Raw genomic sequence first — 25,352 nt, forward strand, 5'->3', positions numbered from 1 at the left:
CTGCTCATGAGGTCTACTGGCGTGACTTCCTCAGGCATAAAGGCATGGTGGGGCTTTTCTAGGCTTTTTTTCCCTCGTTTTATACCTGGGCGTCTGGCCAATAACACAACCTCCTGTTGTATTGCAGTGCCTCCACTCTGGATGAAGGAACACAGGGGTACCTTTTGGACAGTAGTATCCTCAGCCTTTGGGAAGGGGGATGTTGGATGCACTAGCAGATTTAATTACACCAACAAAACTCCAGCTAATACTTTATAAGCAGTTATAGCAAATAGTTTTGTTCCTTTTGGGATAAAGGTTTTGCATAAAGAAATAAAAGCTGATCATTGTAGGCACCGCTGCCAGTGTTAAATGATGCATTCTGCTTCAGAGTGTGTTCTGTTGAAAAACAGCAGACTTAAAGGCGAGATCGCCAGGTAAAAATAGAAGAAAGCCTAAAAAATAAAATGAATGCAGCCATCATATCTAACAAATGGTAAGCTGCAATATAATGTTTGTTTTAGGTTTACTACCACCCTAAGGTTATGAAAGGTTGCCAGAGGCATGACATAATTACTTTGGCTGCAGAAATCATTGTTGAAGAATCCCATGGTGGTCAGACAGGTTTTCCTTGCTGAAGAGGAGGATTGCAGTTCAGACAGCTAAGCATTGGTTATAAAAGGTCCACTTTAAAGTAGAACTGTGAGCCAGGCTATGGACATTTAAATATTTACATATTTTTAAAGAGCAGTAAATAAGCTTAAAAATAACAAACATGTTACACTTACCTGCCCTGTGCAGTGGTTTTGCATAGAGCATCCTGGATCCTCCTTTTCTCTGGTCCCTCGCTGGCGTTCCTGGCCCCTCCCTCCTGTTGAGTGCCCCCACAGGAAGCAGCTTGCTATAGGGGCACCCAAGCCGAGCTGAAGCTCTGTGTCTCCATTCAGACATGGAGCCACGGTTCAGCCTTGTCTTCTCTCTCTCCCCATTGGCCTAATGGCACCGCTGCTGTGTCTCGAGCAATCAGGAGGGAGAGTCCCGGATGGCCGAGGCACTTGTGCACATTGCTGGATGGGGCTAAAGTAAGTATTAGGGGGCTGAGGGGGGCTGCTGCACACAGAAGGTTTTTTAATCTTAATGCATAGCATTACAGTAAAAAAAAAAAAAAACTTCTGCTTTTACAATCACTTTAAATAAAATCCATCCTGACCCTTGCAGCTGCAGGCATTGTGGCATAATTCATCCTCAAAGTTTTCAGCACAAACACTTTCTTTTGTTTTCAGTAAGCCTGGCCTCTCCTTGGTGCCTTAGCAGTCTCTCAGCTTTCCAAACCAAAACGTAATCAAAGAACTGAGGCATAGGTGGGCTGGAGGGGAGCAGAGTCACAAACCTCACTTTAACAAGTTTACTGATTCACTTTCTAAATTTGAGGTACAGATGTCAGCAAAGGCTTGTTTTAAAATTTATATTTCTGCAATACATGCACATTTAACCATGTTTAGTTTCTTCAAAAATGCTGCAAGTACAGAAAAATACCCGCTTTGCCAGAAAACCAACAAGCACATGCTCTTAACTTTCTATAGTTAGCAGGCAATTCTGCTTCTGTTACAAATTCCATGCATTCTTTTCATCGCTACCTGAGTTTTCCCCCTGGGACAACAAAAAATATCCTTGCAATGCCCCCCCCCCCCCCCCCCCCCACTGCAAAGTTTTAAATAACCCTTAAGTCTAGGGGGGTTGTGGAAAAGGCAGTATTATTTACATGCCTCCCCCCTCTCTCCATCCATGGAGCTGGCTTACCTCGGCCTCCTTTTGTGGGCTGCTGCACTCCTGCCTCCACCATATACAGTACAAAGCTAATAGCCCTGCACTTTACGTGATGACTCAAACTCCACACACAAACTGGAGCTTCGAAATTTTCAAAACGCCAACATGGGTGCAGAGAGAGGCACCATAAAAAGCAGTGGTGGCCTGCCCATAGGGGGCACAGAGGCGCCCCCACCCCAAAGCTACTCATAAAAAAAAATACTGACCCTTTAAGTGTGTGTGGGATGCCGAACACACAGGTGTATGGAAAGCATGACATTCTGAAATCGCTGAAAGAAAAAAAATAATAATGGCCCTTTAAGTGTGTGCAGGGCACCAGACACAGAGCTGCTATGGGAAGCATGACGTGTTTGCAATTAAGAAGCTCTATTGTCTTCTTTTAGAAAGTCCTTGGTGTGCAGAGCTCTGCAACCAGAACACTCCCTCTATAAGCATTGTTCCCTGCTGTGGATAGTGATTAAGCGGGTCCTGTGCCTTCACTTCCGGTTTCTCTGACTCATCCTGGCTGGTCCGAAGGTGGATGACAGGCGACATGCTGTGTGAGCTGAGTATGAGGGGGGGAAAGGGGGGACATCTAATGTAAAGTGGGGCTCTGGCGACATCTGATGCAAAGGAGGGGTCTGATTAGGGACATCTGATGTAAGGGGGGGCTCTGATGGGGACATCTGATGTAAAGGGGAGCTCTGATAGGGACATCTTATGTAAAGGGGGGCTCGGGTGATAAATGCATATGACGGGCACAGTGAGGCTGCATTTGATGACCAAAGACATGAGCGCTTTTTGCAATTCGGCACTGCGTAGCTTTAACTGACAATTGCGTGGTCATGCGACATGGCTCCCAAACAAAATTGATGTCTCCCCCCCCCCCCCCACACAAATCCAGCTTTCTTTTGGGGTATTTGATCACCTCTGCGGTTTTTATTTTTTGCACTATAAACAAAAAAAGAGCGACAATTTAGAGCCTTCCTTTATATCAGATGTCCCCATCAGAGCCCCTTTTACATCAGATGTCCCCATCAGAGCCCCTTTTACATCAGATGTCCCCATCAGAGCCCCTTTTACATCAGATGTCCCCATCAGAGCCCCTTTTACATCAGATGTCCCCATCAGAGCCCCTTTTACATCAGATGTCCCCATCAGAGCCCCTTTTACATCAGATGTCCCCATCAGAGCCCCCCTTTACAGCAGATAAGTGGAGGGGAGAGAGAGATGGGACTTTGAGTGAAGCACACAGCAGTAAATGGATAAGTCAAGTGACTGGGAAAATTAAATTTATTTGTTTAACAGTTCATACATTGTTAACAAGTATTTTGGACATCAAGACTCTATACAACAGCACAGCCCTTTTTTCTAAATTTCATACAAAAACTTTTTTCAAATATGGACTAATACCGATTTTTAGTTAATTTTTTGTCTTATTATTTCTTTATTTTTTGCTATTTTTCTTTTTTTTGTTTTCTTTTTTAGATTTATTCCATGATACTTGCTCCTGATGAGCGGCTACAGCGCCGCAAAACGCGCCGAGACTTGAATTTTAATCATCATCTTTTATTATTATCATGGACTATTACGTTTCTACATAATTTAGAACTTTATTCATATCTATCAAGTTTTATTTTGGCCATTTGGTTATTTCATCTATCTACTAAGGTCCTTTGACTATTTCTACCGCTAATTACTACATTACTGTATATACATGGACTACTTGCTATTTATTTTTCATTCTTTTCTGCATCAATGTACGCTTATTTATTGGACTGGCATTTAGTCTGCATTCTATATATTTTTGATCTGCGGTTCATTGTATAGAGGCTTGATGTCTAAAATACTTGTTAATAATGTATGAACTGTAAAACATAAATAAATGCAATTTTCCCAGTCACTTGACTTATCCATACTGCTGTGTGCTTCACTCAAAGTCCCATCTCTCTCTCCCCTCCACTTAGAAACTATTGATAGGGATGGAGGCTGGTGTCCCTTTGACGCTGGCCTCATTTAAAGTCCCTTTTTGATACTTTACAGCAGATGTTTCCATCAAAGCCCCCCCTTTACAGCATATGTCACCATCAGAGCCCCCCTTTACAGCGACAATTTTGAAAAAAACCCATTATTTTTTGCTATAATAAATATTCTCCAAAAATATATAAAAAAAAATGTTTTCCTCAGTTTAGGCCGATACGTATTCTTCTACATATTTTTGGTAACAAAAAAAATATCACAATAAGCGCTTGATTGGTTTGCACAAAAGTTATATCGTCTACAAAATAGGGAATAGTTATATGCCATTTTTATACATTTTTTTTTTTATTATTATTATTTTTTTTTTTACTAGTGATTTTTATCATGACTGCGGCATTCTGGCAGAAACGTCGGACATTTTTGGCGCAATTTTGGGACCATTCACATTTATACAGCGATCAGTGCGATTAACATTTCATTCATTACTATGTAAATGTGACTGGCAGTGAAGGGGTTAATACTAGGCGGCGCTGTAGGGGTTAAGTGTGTCCTATGGATGTGTTCTAACTGTAGGGGGGGATGGGCTAGCTGTGACACATCACTGATCATAGCTCCCAATCACAAGAAGCTATGATCAGTGAACACGGTAAGATGCTTGTTTACTTTAGCATCTCTCCGTTCTTCCTCTCTGTGAGACGATCGCGGGTATCCCCGTGGACATGGAGTCTGCGGAACCCGCGATCCTACTCACGGAGATCCTGGCTGGCGCACACGCGATGACACAGCAGCAAATTCAAAGGGACGTACGGGTATGCCCATTTGCCCAGCCATGCCATTCTTCTGACCTACATCGGCGTGCGCCGGTTGGGAACCGGTTAAAGAGGAAGACATTCTAGGAGATCAACAAGTATTTTTATGTATTTGCATTGTTTTACAGAGTTATATCATAAGGATTTACATTTTTAGTGTTTTTCCTAGACATACAATTTAAAGGATAAGTTCACCTTTAAAAAAAAAATTTTTGCAGGTAAATAAAGTGTATTTATTATTTTAATTTTTTTCTAGGAACTTGCAAAACACTGACCTTGCGATCAGCAGGTCGTAGGTGCAGTGCAGGACTCCTGTAGACTGTCTGTGTAAGCCAGGAATATGCAGTTAGCGGACCTCCAGCTGTTGCAGAACTACAAGTCCCATGAGGCATAGCAAGACTCTGACAGCACAAGCATGACACCTGGAGGCAGATGGGAGTTGTAGTTTTACAACAGCTTGAGGTCTGCTAATTGCATATCCCTGGTGTAGGCTGTACATCATACAAGAGCAGGCAGTACATACTGACAGGAGGAAACTGTGAACTACCTAGAGCGCGCTTTGAGAACTACAAGCTGTCAGCTGCAAAGCTGTTGGTACTTGTAGTTCTCCCATTCGCAGAACTCTGTTATTGAGTGATGCGGCTGTGCTGGCAGCGCAAGAAGATCCCCTACTCGTTATCACTACAGGCAGTGGATACTGGAGACACTGCTGCAGTGTGGCATGTTGCACCCTAAAAACTGGTGGAATATTTTAACATGCATCCAAAGGTGAACTTATCCTTTAACCATTTTGTGATTGGAGTTCATGGATGCCTAGGCTAAATTTGGCAGCATCAGCATGGGCTGTTTAACTAATGAAAAACTTTATGGTTATTTAGTATGCCTAAATAATTCCTAAATGTATTTTTAAAGGACATAAAAGGCTTTTATTTGGTACCCTGTTTTAGTAAAAAGGTACCCTGTCCTGCTTTTGTTATAGGCTGACAGATGTGCAAAAATTTAAAATAAAAAAATAAAGTTTTTAAATCATTTTTTACATTTCTAATAATGTAGTATTTTTATTAAGGCGACCATATCTGACTGTTACACTATTAAAAGACATGTCTGCCCATAGCCTGGCTGCTTTTCTACTTTATATACAACTGAGTGAACCATTGTCTTTAGTGTGGCTGATTTGTATTATCTTTTATTTTTACAACCTGAAATAGATTTGTCATATATTCTTGTATGTAATTGAATTTACTTATAATTAAATATTTTTTTTTTTACCAGCAAGCCGAGATGAACTTCAGTCTAGAAAAATTAAACTGGATTATGATGAAGTTGGACTTTGTCAAAAAGAAGTTTCAAACCTCTGGGACAAAATGTTAAACTGCAGAACAAAAATCCGGTTTGACATGGAAGAGATATATGCCACATTAAAAGAAGGTAGAAACCCTTTTACCTTAACTAGAGTTTAAAAAAAGACACACATCTGCCAGGTTTAATTGGGGAAAAAAGAAAACCTTCAGTTGATCAAGGCAGAAATAAAAAAAAATCCTTTGAATTCCCAAAACAACCAGATACACCCTATAGACACATTTTACAATGTTATTTTTCATAAATGTTAATAGCCATTTTATTTTTTTCATTTGGAAACGCATCCAACACTTTTCTAAATACTGAAATGGCTAGAACCAGCTCCTGGTGTTTTCCCCTAGTTCACAGCTGTTACGGTAAATAACCCTTTCTGTATGCAGAAGCTAATCCTCTTTTGCTCCTAGGTGCAAAAGCTGCCGTCCTGTTCATTATGATGGTCATAAATTGAATAATTATGCAGGACTATATGAGCCATTTATATAGTTCTAAAAGTTGATCATATCCCTGCTTAATTGTCTCTTCTCAGAGGTTTATACATTTAGTTAATTAACTTTTCCTCCTACCCTGGCTGTGATCTTTCATGCCACTTTTTACCTTGTTGGCCCTTTCTGTACTCTATCCATAACCATCCTATCAACTAATAGTAAAAGAAACACAGAAAACCGTAACCTAATATGTTTATTACTAATGAGCAAAGAAAAATATTGCACTTTGCCCATTTTAACGTTATTCATACTCTAGATCTCTCTAAATATGTTTCATTTTTTATTTAATTAGGTGTTTCAAAAAGCAAGCGTGGGGAAATATGGCAGTTTCTCTCTGTGCAGTATCGTCTAAGGCACAGACTGCCAAGCAAACAGCAGCCACCAGATACAACATATGCCGATCTTTTGAAACAACTTACTGCCCAACAGCATGCTATCCTTGTTGACCTTGGTATGTGGACATTTATTTACCAGAATCATTAGTCCATCTCACAAACTACTCAAAACAAAGCTTAGTTATTTTGTGTGAATGCATCAAACTGAGACCTTTAAATAAATCTAAAGAAATCTCAAGAAGTCATTAACATGTTACGTTTTTTTTAATCTTCATTAAGGCGGTTGTAAAGACAGACATTTGCTCCCCTTAAAATAATAAAAATGCTATACTTGCCGACTCAGCACAGAGCAGTCTCCTATCTCCTCTTTTGGGGTTCCCTCCTCTTCTCTGCGTGCCCTAGATTTTGCTGTGCCAACATTCACTGTGTAAACATGTTCTGCCGTTGTCGCCAAGACCAAAGATTACCTATTTCGTGTTTTAGATCTTTTTTTACTGTTTACTATTATTTACAGTAGTGGAAGTTATATTTAAATGTATCAGATGTGTTTCTATTGATGTGAAATATTTATTTATGAATGCACTTATTCAACAGGAAGAACATTTCCGACCCATTCATATTTTTCCACACAGCTGGGGGCAGGCCAGTTGTCTTTATATAACCTTCTTAAAGCATATTCTTTGTTGGACCAAGAAGTTGGCTACTGTCAAGGAATCAGCTTTGTGGCCGGGGTTCTTCTCTTACACATGAGCGAACAGCAATCATTTGAAATGTTGAAGTTTCTTATGTACGACCTTGGCTTCCGTAAACAGTACCGGCCAGATATGATATCTCTTCAGGTAATCTTCTTCAAGATACTTTTTTGTATAGGAGAGACAGAGTCTTCAGATGTTCTCAAGGGGGTAAGGGTGTGATATGATCCAGGCAGGGATGGAACAATCATTAAAAAATGGAAGAGCTTAAAGGAGCTTTAAATCGGTTGTAAAGGCTAATTAATAAACCTGCCCTGTGCAATGGTAGCTCTGAACCTTCTCTTCTGGGGTCCCCCACCAGTGCTCTTGGTTCCTCTTATTTTGTGTGTGCCCCCATAGCAAGCCATTTGGTATGGGGGTACACCTGTGGGGTCACAGCGCGGCTCGGCCCCGCTCTCTCCTCACAGGATTTGATTGACAGCAGCGGGAACCATTGTACCAAATGCCTCCAGACTGTCTTTGGCTTTTTTCTCCTTGGATAGGGTAGAGATACCAGAATCCAGTCAGGATCTTGAGAAGACTCTGTAGGTGAGGGAAGATTGTAGAGCTTGATGTAGAAGTTCTATAATTCTGCTGCTACTGTATGCCTGATGGCTTGGTAAATATAGAGTCTGAAGATGTAGCAAGTAGGATCAGGCTTGTGGGTCCCAGAGCACCCTGGCTAGCAGTTTACTGGGATTATTACTTATTTGAAAGAAGGTCCTCTGACTGCAGAGATGCCTAGATTTGACTTTAGACTCTAACGGGGTGGTAAGATTATTGTGGGAAGGACTGGAGTTTGATCAGAACTGGACAAACAAAAAAAGCAAGGATGAACTTTTAAGGTCCCCAGCACACAATTGTGAATAAAATCTAATTATTCAATACGAAGATAAAGAACATTAAAATGTATTTTTTTTTTATTGTATTGTACATTGTCATACTATCGCTTCACTATTCAGATTTGTCCCCAGCCTACACTAAGTATGTATCTGAGTATAGTAGCCTATTGATCTAGAATCTCTCTGCTGTATTGACATAAGTGGAGGGATGGAGCGCAAAAGCAATATGTTTCCCAGAACTGTGTTTCCACTCTTCAGGAGTATGAATGAGGCCTTATCTACAAAAAATATAAAGTACAGATAAAAACAGTTGGTCTGTTGTCCTTTTTATACATTAATAATCTTAATGCCCTTATCATTTTTCATACTTTATACTGTACAATATAGAACAAAAGTTAAATTGGACTATTAGCTCTTAAAAACCTTCCTATGTGGAGCTTTACTGATAGATCTTGATATACACTCTGCCTTCCAGTTTTCTGAAATCTATTGCTGTTGTGGGACAATAAATTTATAATTTTTATGAAGTTGGACAGTTTTATACAACTTCAATTATATATTTTGACATTTATTGTTTGCTTGTGCAGAGTTTATTTAGTAAACCGGAAACAAAATAACTTGTTTATGCCAGATTGTTTGTATGATATAAGCATCCCATGTCGGTCAATACCGCATAATTGGGTCCCCTTTTTATTTGGTCAGCAATACCTCTGTGCTTGCCCAGGGAATATTTTTTTAAAATACATACCTTGTTTGAGCAGACCGGTGTAGGCTGGGGACAAATCTGAATAGTGAATTAAAGTTAATATAATCAAAAGAATGTGTATTTAAATTTTCCTTTTATCTTTGTATTGAATAAAAATGTAGTATTATTATTATTATGATAGGTACTTGTATATTGCCATCAATTTACGCAACGCTTTACTAGGGCTGGGGAAAAATCTATTTGAATCTTGAATCGAATTGAGAGGTCAAATTGATTAAAATTTTCAGCAAATCGATTTTTTTGATTTTTTTTTTTTTTTCACCAGGACCGGCATTGCCTAGTCCGCGAGGCCGGATGTCGTGGACTAAGTCGAAGCCGTGGCCTCACCTAAAAACTCCTGCCCACAGGTCCTTAGGACCGGCGCAGTGTCCATCAAAAAAAACGCAAATTTTTTTTGGGGAGAAAATTGCCCAGTTCTACGCTTTACACATATATTGTACATTCACATCAGTCCCTGCCCTCAACGAGCTTACAATCAAAGGTCCCTAACTCACTTTCATACATACACATACTAGGGCCAATTTAAACAGGAGACAACCTACCACCTTGTCTTTGGAGTGTGGAAACCCACACAGGTACAGGGAAAACATTCAAACTCCAAGCATGTAATGCCGTGGATGGGATTTGAATCAATATCCCTAGTGCTGCTGGATGGTGGATTCGTTTAAGTCACAATTGTGTCTTGGGTACCTTAAAAGTTCATCTTTGGTTTTTTGTTTTCTACATTTGGTATGAGTTAACCTTACTATGTTAGACCACTCCCCACCAAATTACTTTAGCAATTATGATGTTCACACTGTTAGATTTGGAGATAGGAGAGGAGCTACGGTAGTAGTGTTGGTAGAAGTTTTGTAATATGGTAAATTTGCCTTTTCTAAAATGTGTCTCTTTTAGATAAGGTATTTGAGTTCCTATTTTCTTGAGATCAGAATACAGAGTTTTTTTGGGATTAAGGCCCTTGGCATGGTACCCAAATAAGTGGGATTTTACAGGTGGGAAAGTTGGTGAAAAGTGTGTCCAGGATAGGGTTGGTGGGATATAGTAAGGGATGTGGATTTAGAAGAAGGAAGACAGGTAAGAGAGGGGAGAGAGATGGTAGGAAGTTGGGAAGAAATGGGAGGAGTAGGGTGAGGAAGAGCAGCACTCTAGCAAGTGCGTGGTTTGGCAGAGTATGGTAGAGAAGGAAATGGTATCTCATATTCTAGAATCCTGAAAGGCTGGAGTACCTTGCTCAGCACTGTCCAAACACATTCTTTATCAGAATTGGGTTTCACTTGCATGTCAGAGCATGGAAAACATAATCTGTCACAATGCCACAACAACGTTTTCAAATGGGTGGGGGGGGGTCGGCTGTTGAGGTGTGCAGAGTATATATTTTGACATGGCTTCACCTTAGAAGATTGTTGTGTTTTGCAGAATTATCTTGTTCACTTCTCAACCTTAAGCTGGCCATACACCTATAGATTATCTGCAGATTTTCTATGGTTAGATGGAAAAAGTGCAACAGATTTCTCCATGTTCGCTAAACTCTGTGGATGGATTAATCTCCCACTTTTTCCACCTGACCATAGAAAATCTGCAGATAATCTATAGGTGTATGGCCAGCTTTAGGGTTTAGGCCCAGTATAGAAATATACTTGCCCATTTTATAGAGGCAGCATAGGGTTCCAAAGTGTAAAATCCTACCTGTCATTTGGAATCCGTAGGTTCCACAGCACTGTGATCGATCCTCACCTGCAAATCTTGTGATGGGCCTGTGGTGTATATGGGTGCTGACATCACATTTTTCAGGAAATGTGAATAATGATTAAGCTGACATGCAAGTCACCTGATACAGGATTTAGAACCAGAGCAGTATGTGATTTGCTGATTCCATGTGACGTGTAGTTTTCTCAACAGTTTTACAAGGAAAGGGTTTCCATAAATGCAAGCAGTTTAACATTTACGGTTGTATCAAATTTGCAAGTGTATGTTTACTTTTGGGGACGCTCTCATCCTATGCCCCCCTAATTTTTCTAATGTGGACCTAATCTTAGAGTTCCTCTATCAGATGCAGTGTTTAAGCCCTGAGGTACACTTTAATGTATATTCTGTTTTTACTACTGTTACCGTAGACCTGCAGCAGATGTAGCGTGTGTAATATTCATTTCATTTTTGGTGGCAGATTCAAATGTACCAACTTTCCCGACTACTTCATGACTACCACAGAGACCTCTACAACCATCTGGAAGAGAATGAGATTAGCCCAAGCCTTTATGCTGCTCCATGGTTTTTGACATTATTTGCCTCACAATTTCCCCTTGGATTTGTTGCCAGAGTTTTTGGTAAGACTGCAGGGCTTGCATGTCTGCCTGTTTGTAACTAGTACAGCCTGTAGTAATTACGTTTGTAGCAATCAAATAAGTTTGGCACATAAGTCCTGCTATTTACTCTTTTAAGCTGCCCATAGAGGAGGGAGTTGAGCAAAAAAAACTGACCGGATTCTCCCATCCGGACACTTGATGTGGAAAGGGAATCCTCCCCGCTGAGCTATTGTATTCTGGCAGAGGGGAGACTTCCATGCCATCACAATCGCATACACTGATCAGCGTTGCCAGCTATAACCTGCAGCGCAGATCGAGCAGAGAAAATTCAGCAGCATGGTTGCACAAAAAACAGATTCGTAAATTGACTTCTGTACAGACACAGTACCTTATACATGGATCAAGATGTGTCTGATTCCTGCTGAACCCAGGCAAATATCTATCCATACATGGCCAGCTTTATTCTGAGCGTTTACTGCATAAAGCCTGTATCATGTTTTACTGTAGTCATTATGACCCTGATCACTATCGAACTCATGTGATTACTTATTAATCTGTCAGCTCTGTATCCTTTTGCCAGACATTCTCTAAATGACTTTCCATCCAGCCTTCTTTTTTAAATTGAATTTCTTCAGACGCTGATAAACATGAATTATTTCCTGCCTATGTGCTTCTAACTGTCAAATCCATACCCCTATTTTTGTGTTTTTATGAGTATAAAATAAATAAAAAGTTGCTTGAAAATGATCTATGTTTTTAAAAGCTAGGAATGTCTAGAAGCATTTTATTTATGGCCAGAAGCCAAGTTTAGGAACTTCCAAAATGTTCCAAATGTCACAAATTGCAGTCTTTACCATCTCTATCAATTTGAACTGTCTTTTCTCCCTCTTGTGGGAGAACTCATGGCTTTCTCTATTGACATGTGAACTGGGAGAGATATTGTTTGCACTAACCAGGTCACAGGCAAGGGTATGGGACTTAATGCAAACGGGACTCTTGCACATTTATGAAATTCCAGAGGCTGCCCTATTGGAGTGGTGTTAGTTAACATGAATTTGTTAATAGAAGAAAGACAGTTCCCCTTAATCTTCATACACTCTTACAGAATCCCACACTCAGTATTGCTTTGCACTGGTATCCAAGTCCAAAGTCTCCTTTCCATTCTTCCAGGCTCAATTGTTGTATAATATCTCTTTTGCCAGGCTTATTACTGATTGTCAAACATGCTTCATAACATAATGTGCTATAACGCAAGTATATTACCAACAGTCCCAGCTCCCATGAATGCCAGGCCTCGCTCTCAGTTTTGCTTTTGCTTCAGTCGTCTTGTTGGCGAGCCTCACTGTCAATCATTCTCCAGTGTTTGTTCTGTTAGTCCTGAGCAGACCAACCTCTCTAGTAAAAGCAGAACCTCACACCTTCTTCTGCTCTCACTTAGGGACTCTCATTGTGAAACTCCATCAGACTTTATCCTTGGTGATAATTGAGCCCAAAACACTATTGCAGCAAGGCTCAAGCTGCTATATTGCTCCATGTAAGGTTGGAGAATTTCCTTGTTAAGGAAATGCTACATTAACGATTGCCACCTGTGTTTGAAGCAGAAGGCTAGTGTAAATAAAGCCTATGGCTTCAATGATCAGTTTCTTTGTTGTAGAAAATCGGAGTGGACGTTGCCTGTACAGTTGTGCTCAATAGTTTGCATACCCTGGCAGAAATCATAAAATGTTGGCATTGATATTAAAAATATGACTGATCTTAAGATGCTTTGGCGTAGACTGGCCTGGGTGCATAAGCTGGGCTCGCAAAAGTCTCCCCTAACCTCCTTTCTTTACAACCCCAGAATGCCTGCAGGTCTTACACATCAGATGTCTTCACCCTGGGCAACGCAGAATTTATTCCACTTTGGCCACCTAGTGCACCCCACGAAAGACTGCACTCATTCGCTGAGCTCCAAAAAAAATTTGACTTGCCCTGCCAGGTGTTTTATGGCTACCTGCAAATAAGGCACTATGCCCAGTCCTTTGCCCCGGACCTTCAATTCTCAGCGCCTACGCCATTTGAGAGTCTAATCTTGGAGGGATCAGCACACCGAGGTCTTTTTTCAGACATATACTGGCTGTTAAACTCTTACTCCTTCCCCAGCCAAGGTAAACATGTATATATGCTTCGCTGGGAGAAGGCGCTGGAAGAAGATATCCCAGATGCAACGTGGCAAACAATCTGGTCGCAGGCAGCAAAAAGCTCTTTATGCACGTTATACAAGGAGAACACTTATAAGGTCCTCTATTTTTGGTACCTGACACCAGATATATTACATGCCATCTATCCCTCCAGCTCGGACAGGTGCTGGCGTCCAAGAAGCCAAGGTCCAAGAAGCCAAGGGAACCCTATACCATATATACTGGACCTGCCCCAAGATAGTGCCCTTCTGGATGGAAACACAGCAATTACTATCCAATCTTTTGGGTACACAGGTCCCCAGGACCCCAAAACTATTTCTACTAGGAGTATCACCCCTATCGATTCCCAAACACTCCAAAAAGCTTCTGGGTCACATCCTGACAGCCGCGAGATGCCTGGTCACACTTTATTGGAAAAAACAGACTCCGCCCTCCCGAGCAGACCTGTACACTAGAATAAAAGACATAGAACTGATGGAAAAAAATGACAGCCAGACTACAAGACAGACTTGAAGCTCATGATAAGGTCTGGGAGGAATGGCACAGACGTGAGGATCCGCCCTGAGCTAATGGCTGAGCCCCATCACCCCCCCCCCTCCCCGATCCTTTCCTACCTCTTTTATTTCTGCTATTCTTCTTTCCTATCCTCATCTTTGGATTCTGTGATTCTGAGTTGATTTACGGTGAACCATATAGTCTGCATAATAACTCCTATGTAGAACTGGTGATAACTTCTTACTGCTGGTTTTATTGCTTCCTGTTAACTGCATTTGGCCCAACCACTTTTATGTTGTTGCCTATGTAATGCAATATTACTTTTTTGTTCATTCATTTGCTTTTATGACCAATAAAAAACAGTTAATTGAAAAAAATATATATGACTGATCATGCCCAAAATTTTTTTTTTATATATATAAAGCCATTTATTATCACAGTAGTTTTGGCTCCTTTTTAAATCATAGTGATAACAGAAATCGCCCAAATAGATTTCACTGCTTCATACACAGACACCTAAGTTCTGGAGAGCTGTCATTCTTATGTTAACTAATGACCGTTTGGTCCAGATGATGATGCGACTATGCTGGCAGCTTCAAATAGCATATTGTACGTGGTTTATTGTTGACATGAATAAAGCATCACTGGCAGGAGATCCACTCCAACATAAAGTAACCTAATGCAAGGTTCTTAGCCCAACTCTTGAGGACTAGGGAAAAAACTTAGCAAAGTTTTTGACTGTGCAATTGTTGTTTGGATATAAAAATCTAATTAAAACATGCAAAATAGTGATGTGATATTTAAAGAAAACCTGTCATGAAAAAAAAAATCTGTATGCTGCCTTTGATTATATACGCCTTTAAAATGCCAGTTGGCTGGTTGTCGTTCTAATCCTGTGAATTTAGCTCTTTGACTCACTGACTTTGAACAAGACACCACTCTGACTTGCCATTTTAGAAAGAATGTCACCAATGGCCACTTAAATAGTGCTCTTATGATAGACTTCCTTTAACTGGCTTCTAAGTCTGTTAGGGCTCAGTGCAAGCCGGGCCTTTCCTGTCCCGGCTTTGATTAGCACATCCCTTTCTCATTCTCTGTGAGCAGAATTAAAGTAGAACTGCAGGGAACACTTTTTTTTTTTGGATAAAGTAAGGGAGAGTTATAACCCCTGTCAGGTTTTTTTGCTCTTTGTGTACCATAGTAAGAATTCCTTTTACTTCTTTTCCCATACCCAAACAGGAAGTTAGAGGTGATCCAAAGTGAGGGGATGCCTGGTTTGCCACCAGAGTCACCACAACTAGTGTGCCCCTTTGGAAGATTTTCCTTCTATTTCTGTTCTGGTGGCAACCCAAAGTTTGGGATTTTCTTTTACTTTCACTTTTGGTGATAACGGTATATATGACATATAGGAAGTGGTAATCTTCCTAATGGGGAAACTGACAGCGATAAAAAACTGAGGTTTTGTAATCCCTCTCCACTCTATCCAAAAATTTAAAAAAATAAATTTTACCTTTTAGTTACACTTTAACCACTTGCCATCAAATCATGTACCTGGTACGTCATTTGACCTTGAGTGGTTGTACTGGGGTGATGTCTCCAGTTGCAGGCATCATCCTGGTTCAATTTTTTTTAGAGTGGACGGTCAGCTCTCTTGTAATAGCAACTGGAGCAGCTAACTAGCTACTCAGTTGTTAATACAAGCAGCGGGAGGGGACATCTCCCTCTCCCGCCACCTTCTGCGGCTCTCTTGGGCTCTCTTGGGCTCTCCCGTCCCACCGGGAGACCCAAACTACCTGCCAGCAGACAGACTCCTACAAAGTCGGAATTAGCTTTGATCGGTTCTCCACTATGGTATCCACGAAAGCGATGACATGACATCACTTCCGGTTTACCTGGCTGTCCATGGTGCCATTTTTTGAAAATCGAATTTACACAAAAAAAAAATGCAGATCTTGGCGTTTTGAATGCTTTCAAGTGCAAATGAGGGATTTGGGGTCTTATTAACCCCAGGCCCCTCCATAAAGCGTACCTGTCACGTGCCTATTGCTGTCACAAGTATGTTAACATTCCTTGTGACAGCAATAAAAGTGATTAAAAAAATAAAAATAAAGCAACAGTGTAAAAAAAAAAAAATATAATATATAAATGAAAAAAATTAAGACAATTTAAAGTGACCCCTAGCACGCAAAGGCGAACATGTATGGCGATCACGCACACAAACATTGATTGTCCCACAAGTAATTCATAGTACTAGACCTCCTTTGTAGATACAACGTGGTAACCTTTAAAGGCTTTTGAAGCATCTCCTATGGATAGCAAAATGTATGTTGTGTGTCGGCGCTGCACGGGCGTGCACAATATTAAAGCGTGACCTGTTTGGTATCTATTTACTCAACGTAACGTCATATTTTATATTTTCCAATAAATCTGGGATATGTATTGTGTTTTTTTTTTTTTTTTTTGCATTCAAATTTAAAAATTTGTATTTTATCCTCCGTTTTAAAAACCGCTGTTAAAATACCTTGACCTCTGCTTTCAAAAATATATGTTTGGGGTTTCTAAGTACTTGCACAAAAAAAACAGATTTTCACGTTTTCACATGTATATAAAAAGCGCCAGAAAATGCCTGGTCTTCAAGTGGTTACGTTTTTTGCTTGCAGCTAATTCTTATGTTTGTAATTGGTCGTTATTCCAGCTCACATTTTCAATATTGAAGGATCTTGAGTTTAGTAATGTTACTATAGGCAATCTAGATCATCTCTGTGTTACAAAGTTCAAACCTAGATACCTGTGGCTAAAAATAACTAAATGTTATTGAATTAGTGGAAACTATTTAAAGTATTATTAGCATGACCTGTTGTTTTTTATATAGTGCTAGCATATTTTTCAGCACTTTACAGCCAATGTAATACATTATACATACAAATTTAAAGACCCTGACACCTGAGACTGCAATGCAGTGCAAGTGTTAGCAGATGTGAAAAATATTTTCCATATAAACCAAAGCTATATGTAGGCTTTTAAAATCTAAGAAAATTTACCCCACACTTCAATCCCCTCCCAGTACTATTTTGAGAACAACCAAAACGTGTCCTCATTGGAAGATACACCCTCGTCTCCTGTTCTGGTGGCAACTGTAATGCCGCATACACACGACCGGACTTTTCGACGGACTTTCGTCAGAGTTCTGATGGACTTTCCGAATGAATGGACTTGGACACACACAATCACACCAAAGTCCAACGGATTTGAACATGATGGTGTACGGCCAGACTAGAATAAGGAAGTTCATAGCCAGTAGCCAATAGCTGCCCTAGCATCAACGATTTCTAAAGTCCAGAAGAATTTTGGACAGCAAAGGTCCGATGGAGCCCACACACGATCGAATTGTCAGACGAATTCGTTCCGTCAGACCTTTGCTGTCAAAGTCCGGTCATGTGTACGTGTCATTACTCATCATCATCACCTTTGCCATCACCTCGTGTCTTGGCTATGATAGGATGAATAGAGATGGTGAATCTGCTCAGCAGAGAGACAGCAATAAAACCTGACATAGATTAGGGACAGATTGGAACTATCTAAAACAAAAAAGACATTTTGGCTTTAAATACTATATACTGCATTTGATTAATCATATGTGTGTACACATTTTCTCCTCAGATATTATTTTTGTCCAAGGAACTGAAGTCATTTTCAAAATAGCCATTTGTCTTCTTGGAAACAATAAAGAACAGATCATGGCATGTGACAACTTTGAGAGTATTGTGGATTTTCTGAAGATCAATATACCTGATATGACAAAGGACATTATGGAGAAGGTTATCACACAGGTAACCTGGTTTTAGCACAAATAGGATTGTGCCAAATAAAATTTTTCAGTGACTACATTTTGTTTTTTCAAAAAAAAGTCTGCTATGTTACCATAAATACTGTATTCCGTTCTATTAATTGAAATTATGTATTTGTTATGCAGTTTGTTATGAAATTACAATAAAATCACACTTAGATCAGCTCGTAGCCTAAGCAACAGGTTCACTTCAAAGCTGGTATAAGGAGACCTACATGAGCTACAAATCAGTCCTAGTCAAAGCTTACACCAGAGTACTCCCCACCACATGTGACAGCACTGAAGCCTTAGTGATGAGTTGCTAAGGACCAGTGCTGTCATGTGCAAGAAGAGTTGCATGCTTGACCATTCCTGCAAGTACTGGGTGCAGTAGACAGCTAAAACATCCACAAGTAAGCCATTCTTTAACATCCTAGCCCCTGTAAGGATATAGCAGTACTAGAAGCCAAATATTTTCAATGATAACTTGCAGCATAATAGTTTTTGGCAATATCGTGGAGGCAATATTTGTGAAATATGGGTTTTACCTTTTTAATACCTAATACCTTTTTAATGTAGGTATTTGAAATGGACATTTCCAAACAACTCCATGCTTATGAGGTTGAGTATCATGTAATTAATGATGAGATGTTGGAATCCTCTAATTCCTGTGATGACGCAGAGTCCTTCCATAAGCTAGAAAAGGCCAATAATCAGCTAAAAAGGCAAAACATGGACCTTCTGGAAAAACTACAGGTAAGCAAAAAGCACTGTGCCTGAAGAGTTTAAATAGAATGGAAATTAATGTCTACATTCTGGGACATTTAAACAATGCCCGTTTCTGTAGTATTTTTAATTGAAGCCAACTAAAAAAAAATTGTCTACTTGAGCTGCTCAAATTCCATCTGCTAGAATATAAAATGAAAAATGGAAGCAATAGCCAATTTATAGTTTTTAATTATTATTATTATTATTATTATTATTATTATTTTTTTTTTGTAATGTTTACTAGAAAATAAAATTGTTTTTCATGTGCTTATGGCCTTGGGGGGGGTCGGTACAAGTCTGATCATTGAAGGACATTCAGTCTGTTTTCCCAGAACTGACCACACTGGGATGGATGTACTCTCATGCCCTGCATGGTCAGTTCAAAATAGGAAAGCAGAGGGACTGGCAGGATCAGCGGGGTATTTACACAAAGGAGGAAATACAAAGCGAACAGGATGCTTTTTAACACAGAAGTAGACGTTACCCCAACATTTCATATTCCTGATATGTGTCTGCTGTACCATGCACTTGTGTTAAAAAGTATCATGTTGAACTCCATATAAAAAAAAAAGTCTCCCATGCTGTGCCCATACTGCATGGGTTAATTCCTCTTTTTGTCTAGGGGCACACCGAAAGGCTATACTTACTCGATCCTCTGGAAAACAGCTCTCCCCCATGTCCAGAGGTGGACTGTTCCTGAGGTTCTTAAAGTGAATGTAAACCCTCTCCTATACCCAGTGAAGTCAATAGCCTCTGATGATACACAGAGATTAAACCATCTCCCTACATGAGTTTTACATGTATATCTGCTGTCTTCAGCTTTATATATGGTTTAGAAAGTGCACATCCTGTTAGAATTTTCTCTTCCTGTTCCAGCAGGAGGAGGGGAGTCTTACCATACACTGAGACAGCGGATTGGAGGATAGGCACACACCCCCTCTCCTCATAGGCAGAGACCTGCAGAGCTGTGCTGTGAATGGACCAGCTCTTTGCTAAACTATTTATAGCACCCGCCCTGACACAAATTTCAGGCTGTTTTTTTCACAGTTGACATAGAACTTGTCAGAAGTTATCATACTGATAACAGGAGCAGGAGAAAGCCACTGGACTTTAAAGAGAGATAAGAAAAAACTGTGCCCAGCTCAAATTTCATGAATCGGGTATACATGCAGTTTTCCAGAGCTAGTCTATGGGCATGATGACATCAGGGACAGTCCATGCACAAGAATGCTGAGGAGAGGGGGTTATGCAGGGATTCGTCTTGGGCTCATAGGATCAACAGATTAGGTAAATATATCTCCGCTTTCCTCACTGTTAGACACAAATGAGCAGTTAACCAATGCAGTGTGCGCACAGCCCCACTGCATGGGATAAAACATTATATGATTTAATGGATGCTGCACCCTCCTAGAAGTCATTAGCTTATTCTTGTCCTTTTCTTTCCCTAATAGGTAGCTCACACCAAGATTCAGAATCTGGAAACCAATGTTGAAACAATTTTATCTCGAGAAAGCAAAATGAGAAACTTGATCCGCTCTCTGGAACAAGAAAAATCAGCGTATCAAAAGGCTGTGGAGCAAATGAGGAAATATGTGCCAACTCATGTACTGACAGACTGTGAACTTTTGCTAAAGGATCTTAACTGTAGCCCAAACAACAAAACAAAGACAGGAAGTAAGCAATAAACATACAGCTAGTGCCGCTGCGGCATGAGGCAACATTGTTTCCTTAAAAAAACCAAAAGCAATTCATGCATGCTCTGATGGAGGACTGTGGATTCAATGCATGATCATGTACTTTCACAGATGTTGGGGCTTTTAACGGGCACAGATTTATTATGACTGGAGTAGCCTACAGCCTTTAATTAAAGTCACAAAACATCATCAGATTCCTTACAGAGCTTGCCTCTGTAATTTCTGTATGCAAAAAAAAAAAAAAAAAGGTCATTGTATACATTACTTAAAGGGAAAAGTGATTTGTTTTCATGTGTACATTTCCAAGCTGACACCTGAAGTCGTCAATCAGAAATTTAGACATTTATATATCAACTGTCAGTTGCAGAGAACACTTCATAGGGAGAGTAACAATACTTGAAAATGAATGAGATTTCCCAAAGAACAGCATGGTTCACACATCTGGTGTGGGTAGCTTGTATGAACTGCTGTTTGTGCCTGTCATGATTCCACTGACATTTGTTACACACGTAGAGTTTTTATTAAGGAATCACTATGTCATGATTAATGAATGGACAATATATTGGTTGCCTATATTTTGTGTATTTTTATGGGCACTATTTTAATGTTGGCTAGATATATGCCTCCAGCACTTGTAATAAGGTCAGAATTTCATAGCAACCTGTGTTGGTCACATCAATAAAGTTGTATGAATGACCCTTGAAGTTTAAATCCTGCCACATATAAATGATAAAGAGAAAATATAGGACCTGGAGAAAGGAAAAAAGGTGTTGTCCATAGTAACTAGATTTTTTTTCTGATCAGATGCATCAAAAACTATAGATAAACCACAAATGACTTGTCTATCGGTGTTAAGTTTAGGGCAGCAGTGCCCATATTTGCCTGCTGTTAAGCTCGAAGCCTACTTTAGACCAAGTACAAGCGGTCCCTGGGATACAAACAAGGTTCTGTAGGTTTGTTCTTAAGTTGAATTTGTATGCACGTTGGAACAGGTATATTTTTTTAAGTGGAATTCCAGCCAAAACATTTTTTAACATTTTTTTGGATAGCATAGGGAAAGGGTTAACACCCCTATAATGTTTGTTTTGCTGTCTATGCCCCTGTTCAGAAGATTTCGTCTCACTTTCTGTCCCTGTGACAATAGGATTTTGAAAATTTTGGGTTGTTGTGGAAACAGGGTTTGGTGAAAAAGCTTCCGTGGAGACTCCTTTTTCCCATTAAACTCTTACAGGAGTGAATTTCCCTTCCTTGGGGTAGATTTCCTCACTTCTTGTTGTAAAGACTACAAGCATTGAACGTATTCTCTCTAGAGGAGAGGCGCTTGAGAGGGGATATGGTAGCGATATACTAATACCTTACTGGTGACCTTAGCATAGGGCAAAAACTTTTTATGGGGAGGAAGTTTAAAAAGACACATGGCCATTCATTGAAACTGGAAGAGAAGCCATTTAACGTTAAACTGCGTAGAGGGTTCTTTACTGTCAGAGTGGTAAGGGTGTGGAATTCTTTTTCCATAAGCAGTGGTATCAGCAGGGAGCATTTATAGTTAAAAAAAAAAACTATTAGATGGGCATCTTATCAATCACAACATACGGGGATATGGGATTTACTATTGGCATAAACACACACAAACTACAAGTTGAACTGGATTAACTGGTGTCTTTTTTTTTCAACCTTACTGACTATGTAACTTGGGGACTGCCTGTAATGTTAAAGCAAACCTGATGGTAACAGAAGTTGGATAAACTGGTAACTGATATTGTAAACATTAGTTTTGGATGGATGTACACTCCAGCAATGCTCTCCTAAAGTGTGTCCACTTCCTAGCAGTGAAGCTAATTTATGTCCCCATCTCTCAGTGCAATGCTTTATCGGCTTCTCACAAGTCCTAGTATTGCCATGTGGAGGCATGTCTATAAATATGCAAATAGTGAGTTTGAGTCCCTATCTACTTAGTATTTAGGAAAATGAAGGGTAGTGATGGGGACATATGCTGACAGCTTATGCCGTCCACTAACAGATGGGTATAAGACCTGTGTTATCCACAGGTATACATTTTGCAACAGAACTACAGGAACACTTAAGTGATATTTTCAGGTAGTCACTGGGAATGCAATCAAAGCCAAAACGGATTAAAAAAACTGAAAGTTTTGCACATATGCAAGTGGGTACTCCAATTGTGTTATCTGGTTCATAGATTGAAAATCGTTATATACAAGTTTGACAAGTTCGGTGGCAGTAAGTACCTACAGATGTAGTAGAAAATGGAGTTTGTCTTTTTTTTTTTTTTTTTTTATTCAAAATCGTGTAAAAATGCCTATAATTGTTTATTAATCAGACAAGCAAAACCGTTAAACATGATTCTGAAATAAGACTTCTGGAAATTTAGAGATTCATATCATGAAGTCTGAAAAAAAAATTAGGGAGGGTTTTATTTTTAAAAATCAGATTTGTAAGTGTTTTTATACTTTCCAGGAGGTTATATATGGAGATCTATAGTTTTTTTTTTTTTTTTTATGGATGGAGCAGAAGCCATCTTTCTGTCTGGCATACAGAATTACCATGTAAAATGCTTCATTTATAGAGATAACACCTGCAAACAAAGTACATTACTAAGAAAGGTACAGAGAAGTTAGTCGTTCTCCAATATTAGGATGCATAAAGTTACAATTGACAACTGCAAAAACACTGTCAGGGTACTATACAGGCATGGGTTACTGTGTTTTGTACTTCTGATCTACAAATAAATACAAATTAGACTGGAGTTGTGATTTTTCTGTTGGTAAGAATAATACATGAATGTGTTTATATTCATTGTTTTACTGTATGTAGCCTATGAAGAAAATTTTATATTTGTTTCTTTCTTACAGTGATTTATTTTTAGTATACAGTTTTAAAGTAAGTCTGTAATGAAGGAGATATGAAGACTCTCAGTGCTAAACTCTTTCAGAATGCGCTGCTTGCCTGGCTTTTTATTACTTAAACCAGTGGCCGAGGGTGGCCTTCGTACTTAACTTTGTACTGAACATTAATTTATCTGTTGCAAAATCTCCTCCACAAAGGGGATGTAGACAAAAAATAAAAAGCATTTACCCCCCTTTCCCTATCTATTTTAAAATCAAAGCAGTTGTGGCTGGAATTTTACTTTAAAGTGTTACTAAACCCAATAATATGAAAATAGTTAATCTTCCCCCCCACAGTGCCCACAGCTTATAAATCTTATTTTTACATTAAAATACTGCCACTATATACCTTTTTGGATGATCTGTATACCACGGTTACATGATAAACTGCAGAGTTACTCCAGTGCTGAGAGTTCAGTTAGGAGGATATTTCCACTACAACCTGTATACACGTCCACATGTGTGATGTCAATATCATGTGACTTGGCTAGCTCTGAGAACAAGTAAATGTTCTCTTCAGCATAAGACACAACTGAGCATGTGCGGGTTGGCTACCCTGCCTGTGTTAGCTGGTCTTCCCCAGATAGACGTGCAGGAGGGAAGGATCTGTGCATACAGGATAAAACAGCCTTTTTACACAATGCAGAGGATTAACCCCTTACGTTCCACAGTGAATATAACAAGCATGCTATGCTGCATATACCGACTGATTTTACTGTTGTGGGTTTAGTAACACTTTAACCAGTTCCCAACTGGCTCACATGTATTTACGGGGGCAGAATGGCTCCCCTGCGCGAAACTACATATGGGTACAGGGTTGTACGAGCGCCAGCTCAGGGATTTTTTGTGTGTAAACGCACAAATCCCTGTTGTCAGAGGAGAGGAGGCATGTCTTTTGTTCCTAGTAACAGCGATATGTCTCTTGTCCTACCCAATCCTATCCGCATGCAGTTAGAACACATTGAGGGAACACACGCTTAACCCCTTGATTGCCCCCTAGTGTTAACCTCTTCCCTACCAGTGTCATCAACACAGTAATCAATGCATTTTTATAGCACTGATTGCTGTATAAATATCAATGGTCCCAAAAATGTGTCAAAAGTGTCTGATCTGTCCATTGCAATATCTCTAAAAATCACAGATCACCGCCTTTACTAGTAAAAAAAAATGTAGATGCTATAACATTTTTGCGCAAACCAATCAATCTGCGCTTATTGCAATTTTTTTTATTTTTTTTTACCAAAAATATGTAGAAGAATATATATCAGCCTAAACTGCTGAAGAAATTTGTTTTTTTAACCGCTTGCCGACCAGCCGCCGTCATTTTAATGCGTCGGGTTGGCATGATCCCGCGAACTGTCGCAGCTATATGTTGGCTCGCGGGATAGCAGGTGCATGCGTTGCACAACGTGGGTACCGATGCTCATGGACGACGATCACGATGACCGCTGCCCACGAACAATTGCGAGCAGGAGAAACAGAACAGGGATGAGTGTGTGTAAACACACACTTCCCTGTTTTATGAGAGGAGTGACAAATTGTGTGTTCCTATTAGCTAGGAACCATAATCCGTCACTTCCTCTAGTCGGTCCTCTCCCCCTTCAGTTAGAAATGCATACTAGGAAACACAGTTAACCCCTTGATCGCCCCCAGTGTTAACCCCTTCCCTGCCAGTGACATTTATACAGTAATCGGGGCATTTTTATAGCATTGATTGCTGTATAAATGCCAATGGTCCCAAAAATGTCTAACTTGTCCGCCATAATGTCGCAGTCCGATAAAAATCGCAAAACAGCACCATTTCTAGTGTAAAAAAAAATAATAATAATAAAAATGCTATAAATCTATCCCCTATTTTGTAGACGCTATAACCTATCAATGTATGGTTATTGCGATTTTGATTTTTTTTTTTTTTTTTTTTACCAAAAATATGTAGGATACATATAGGCCTAAGCTGAGAGAAAATTTGCTTTTAAAAAAAAATAAAAAAATGGGGAGATTTATTATAGCAAAAAGTACAAAATGAAATAAAAAACACAGAGGTGATCAAATACCACCAAAAGAAAGCTCTACTTGTTGGGAAAAAAGGAA

General features: G+C 39.6%; 1 protein-coding gene across 3 annotated transcripts in view; it reads left to right on the forward strand.

Annotated features, from left to right (window-relative positions):
• TBC1D4 (TBC1 domain family member 4) overlaps positions 1-23,122 on the forward strand; it is a 233,380-nt gene extending 210,258 nt beyond the window's left edge. For all 3 annotated transcript variants that reach the window (XM_077483117.1, XM_077483118.1, XM_077483119.1), the window contains 7 exons: positions 5,847-6,002; positions 6,711-6,869; positions 7,348-7,592; positions 11,257-11,416; positions 17,731-17,900; positions 18,476-18,652; positions 20,116-23,122. In XM_077483117.1, coding sequence (XP_077339243.1) covers positions 5,847-6,002; positions 6,711-6,869; positions 7,348-7,592; positions 11,257-11,416; positions 17,731-17,900; positions 18,476-18,652; positions 20,116-20,349 — 1,301 coding nt within the window. In that variant the 3' untranslated portion in view covers positions 20,350-23,122. The remainder of the gene's footprint in view (positions 1-5,846; positions 6,003-6,710; positions 6,870-7,347; positions 7,593-11,256; positions 11,417-17,730; positions 17,901-18,475; positions 18,653-20,115) is intronic.
• Positions 23,123-25,352: the final 2,230 nt, after the last annotated feature.

This window comes from Lithobates pipiens, unplaced genomic scaffold (genome assembly GCF_037356315.1).
Source record: "Lithobates pipiens isolate NorthernLeopardFrog02 unplaced genomic scaffold, aLitPip1_a1.2 Scaffold_16, whole genome shotgun sequence".
Lineage (NCBI taxonomy): Eukaryota > Metazoa > Chordata > Amphibia > Anura > Ranidae > Lithobates > Lithobates pipiens.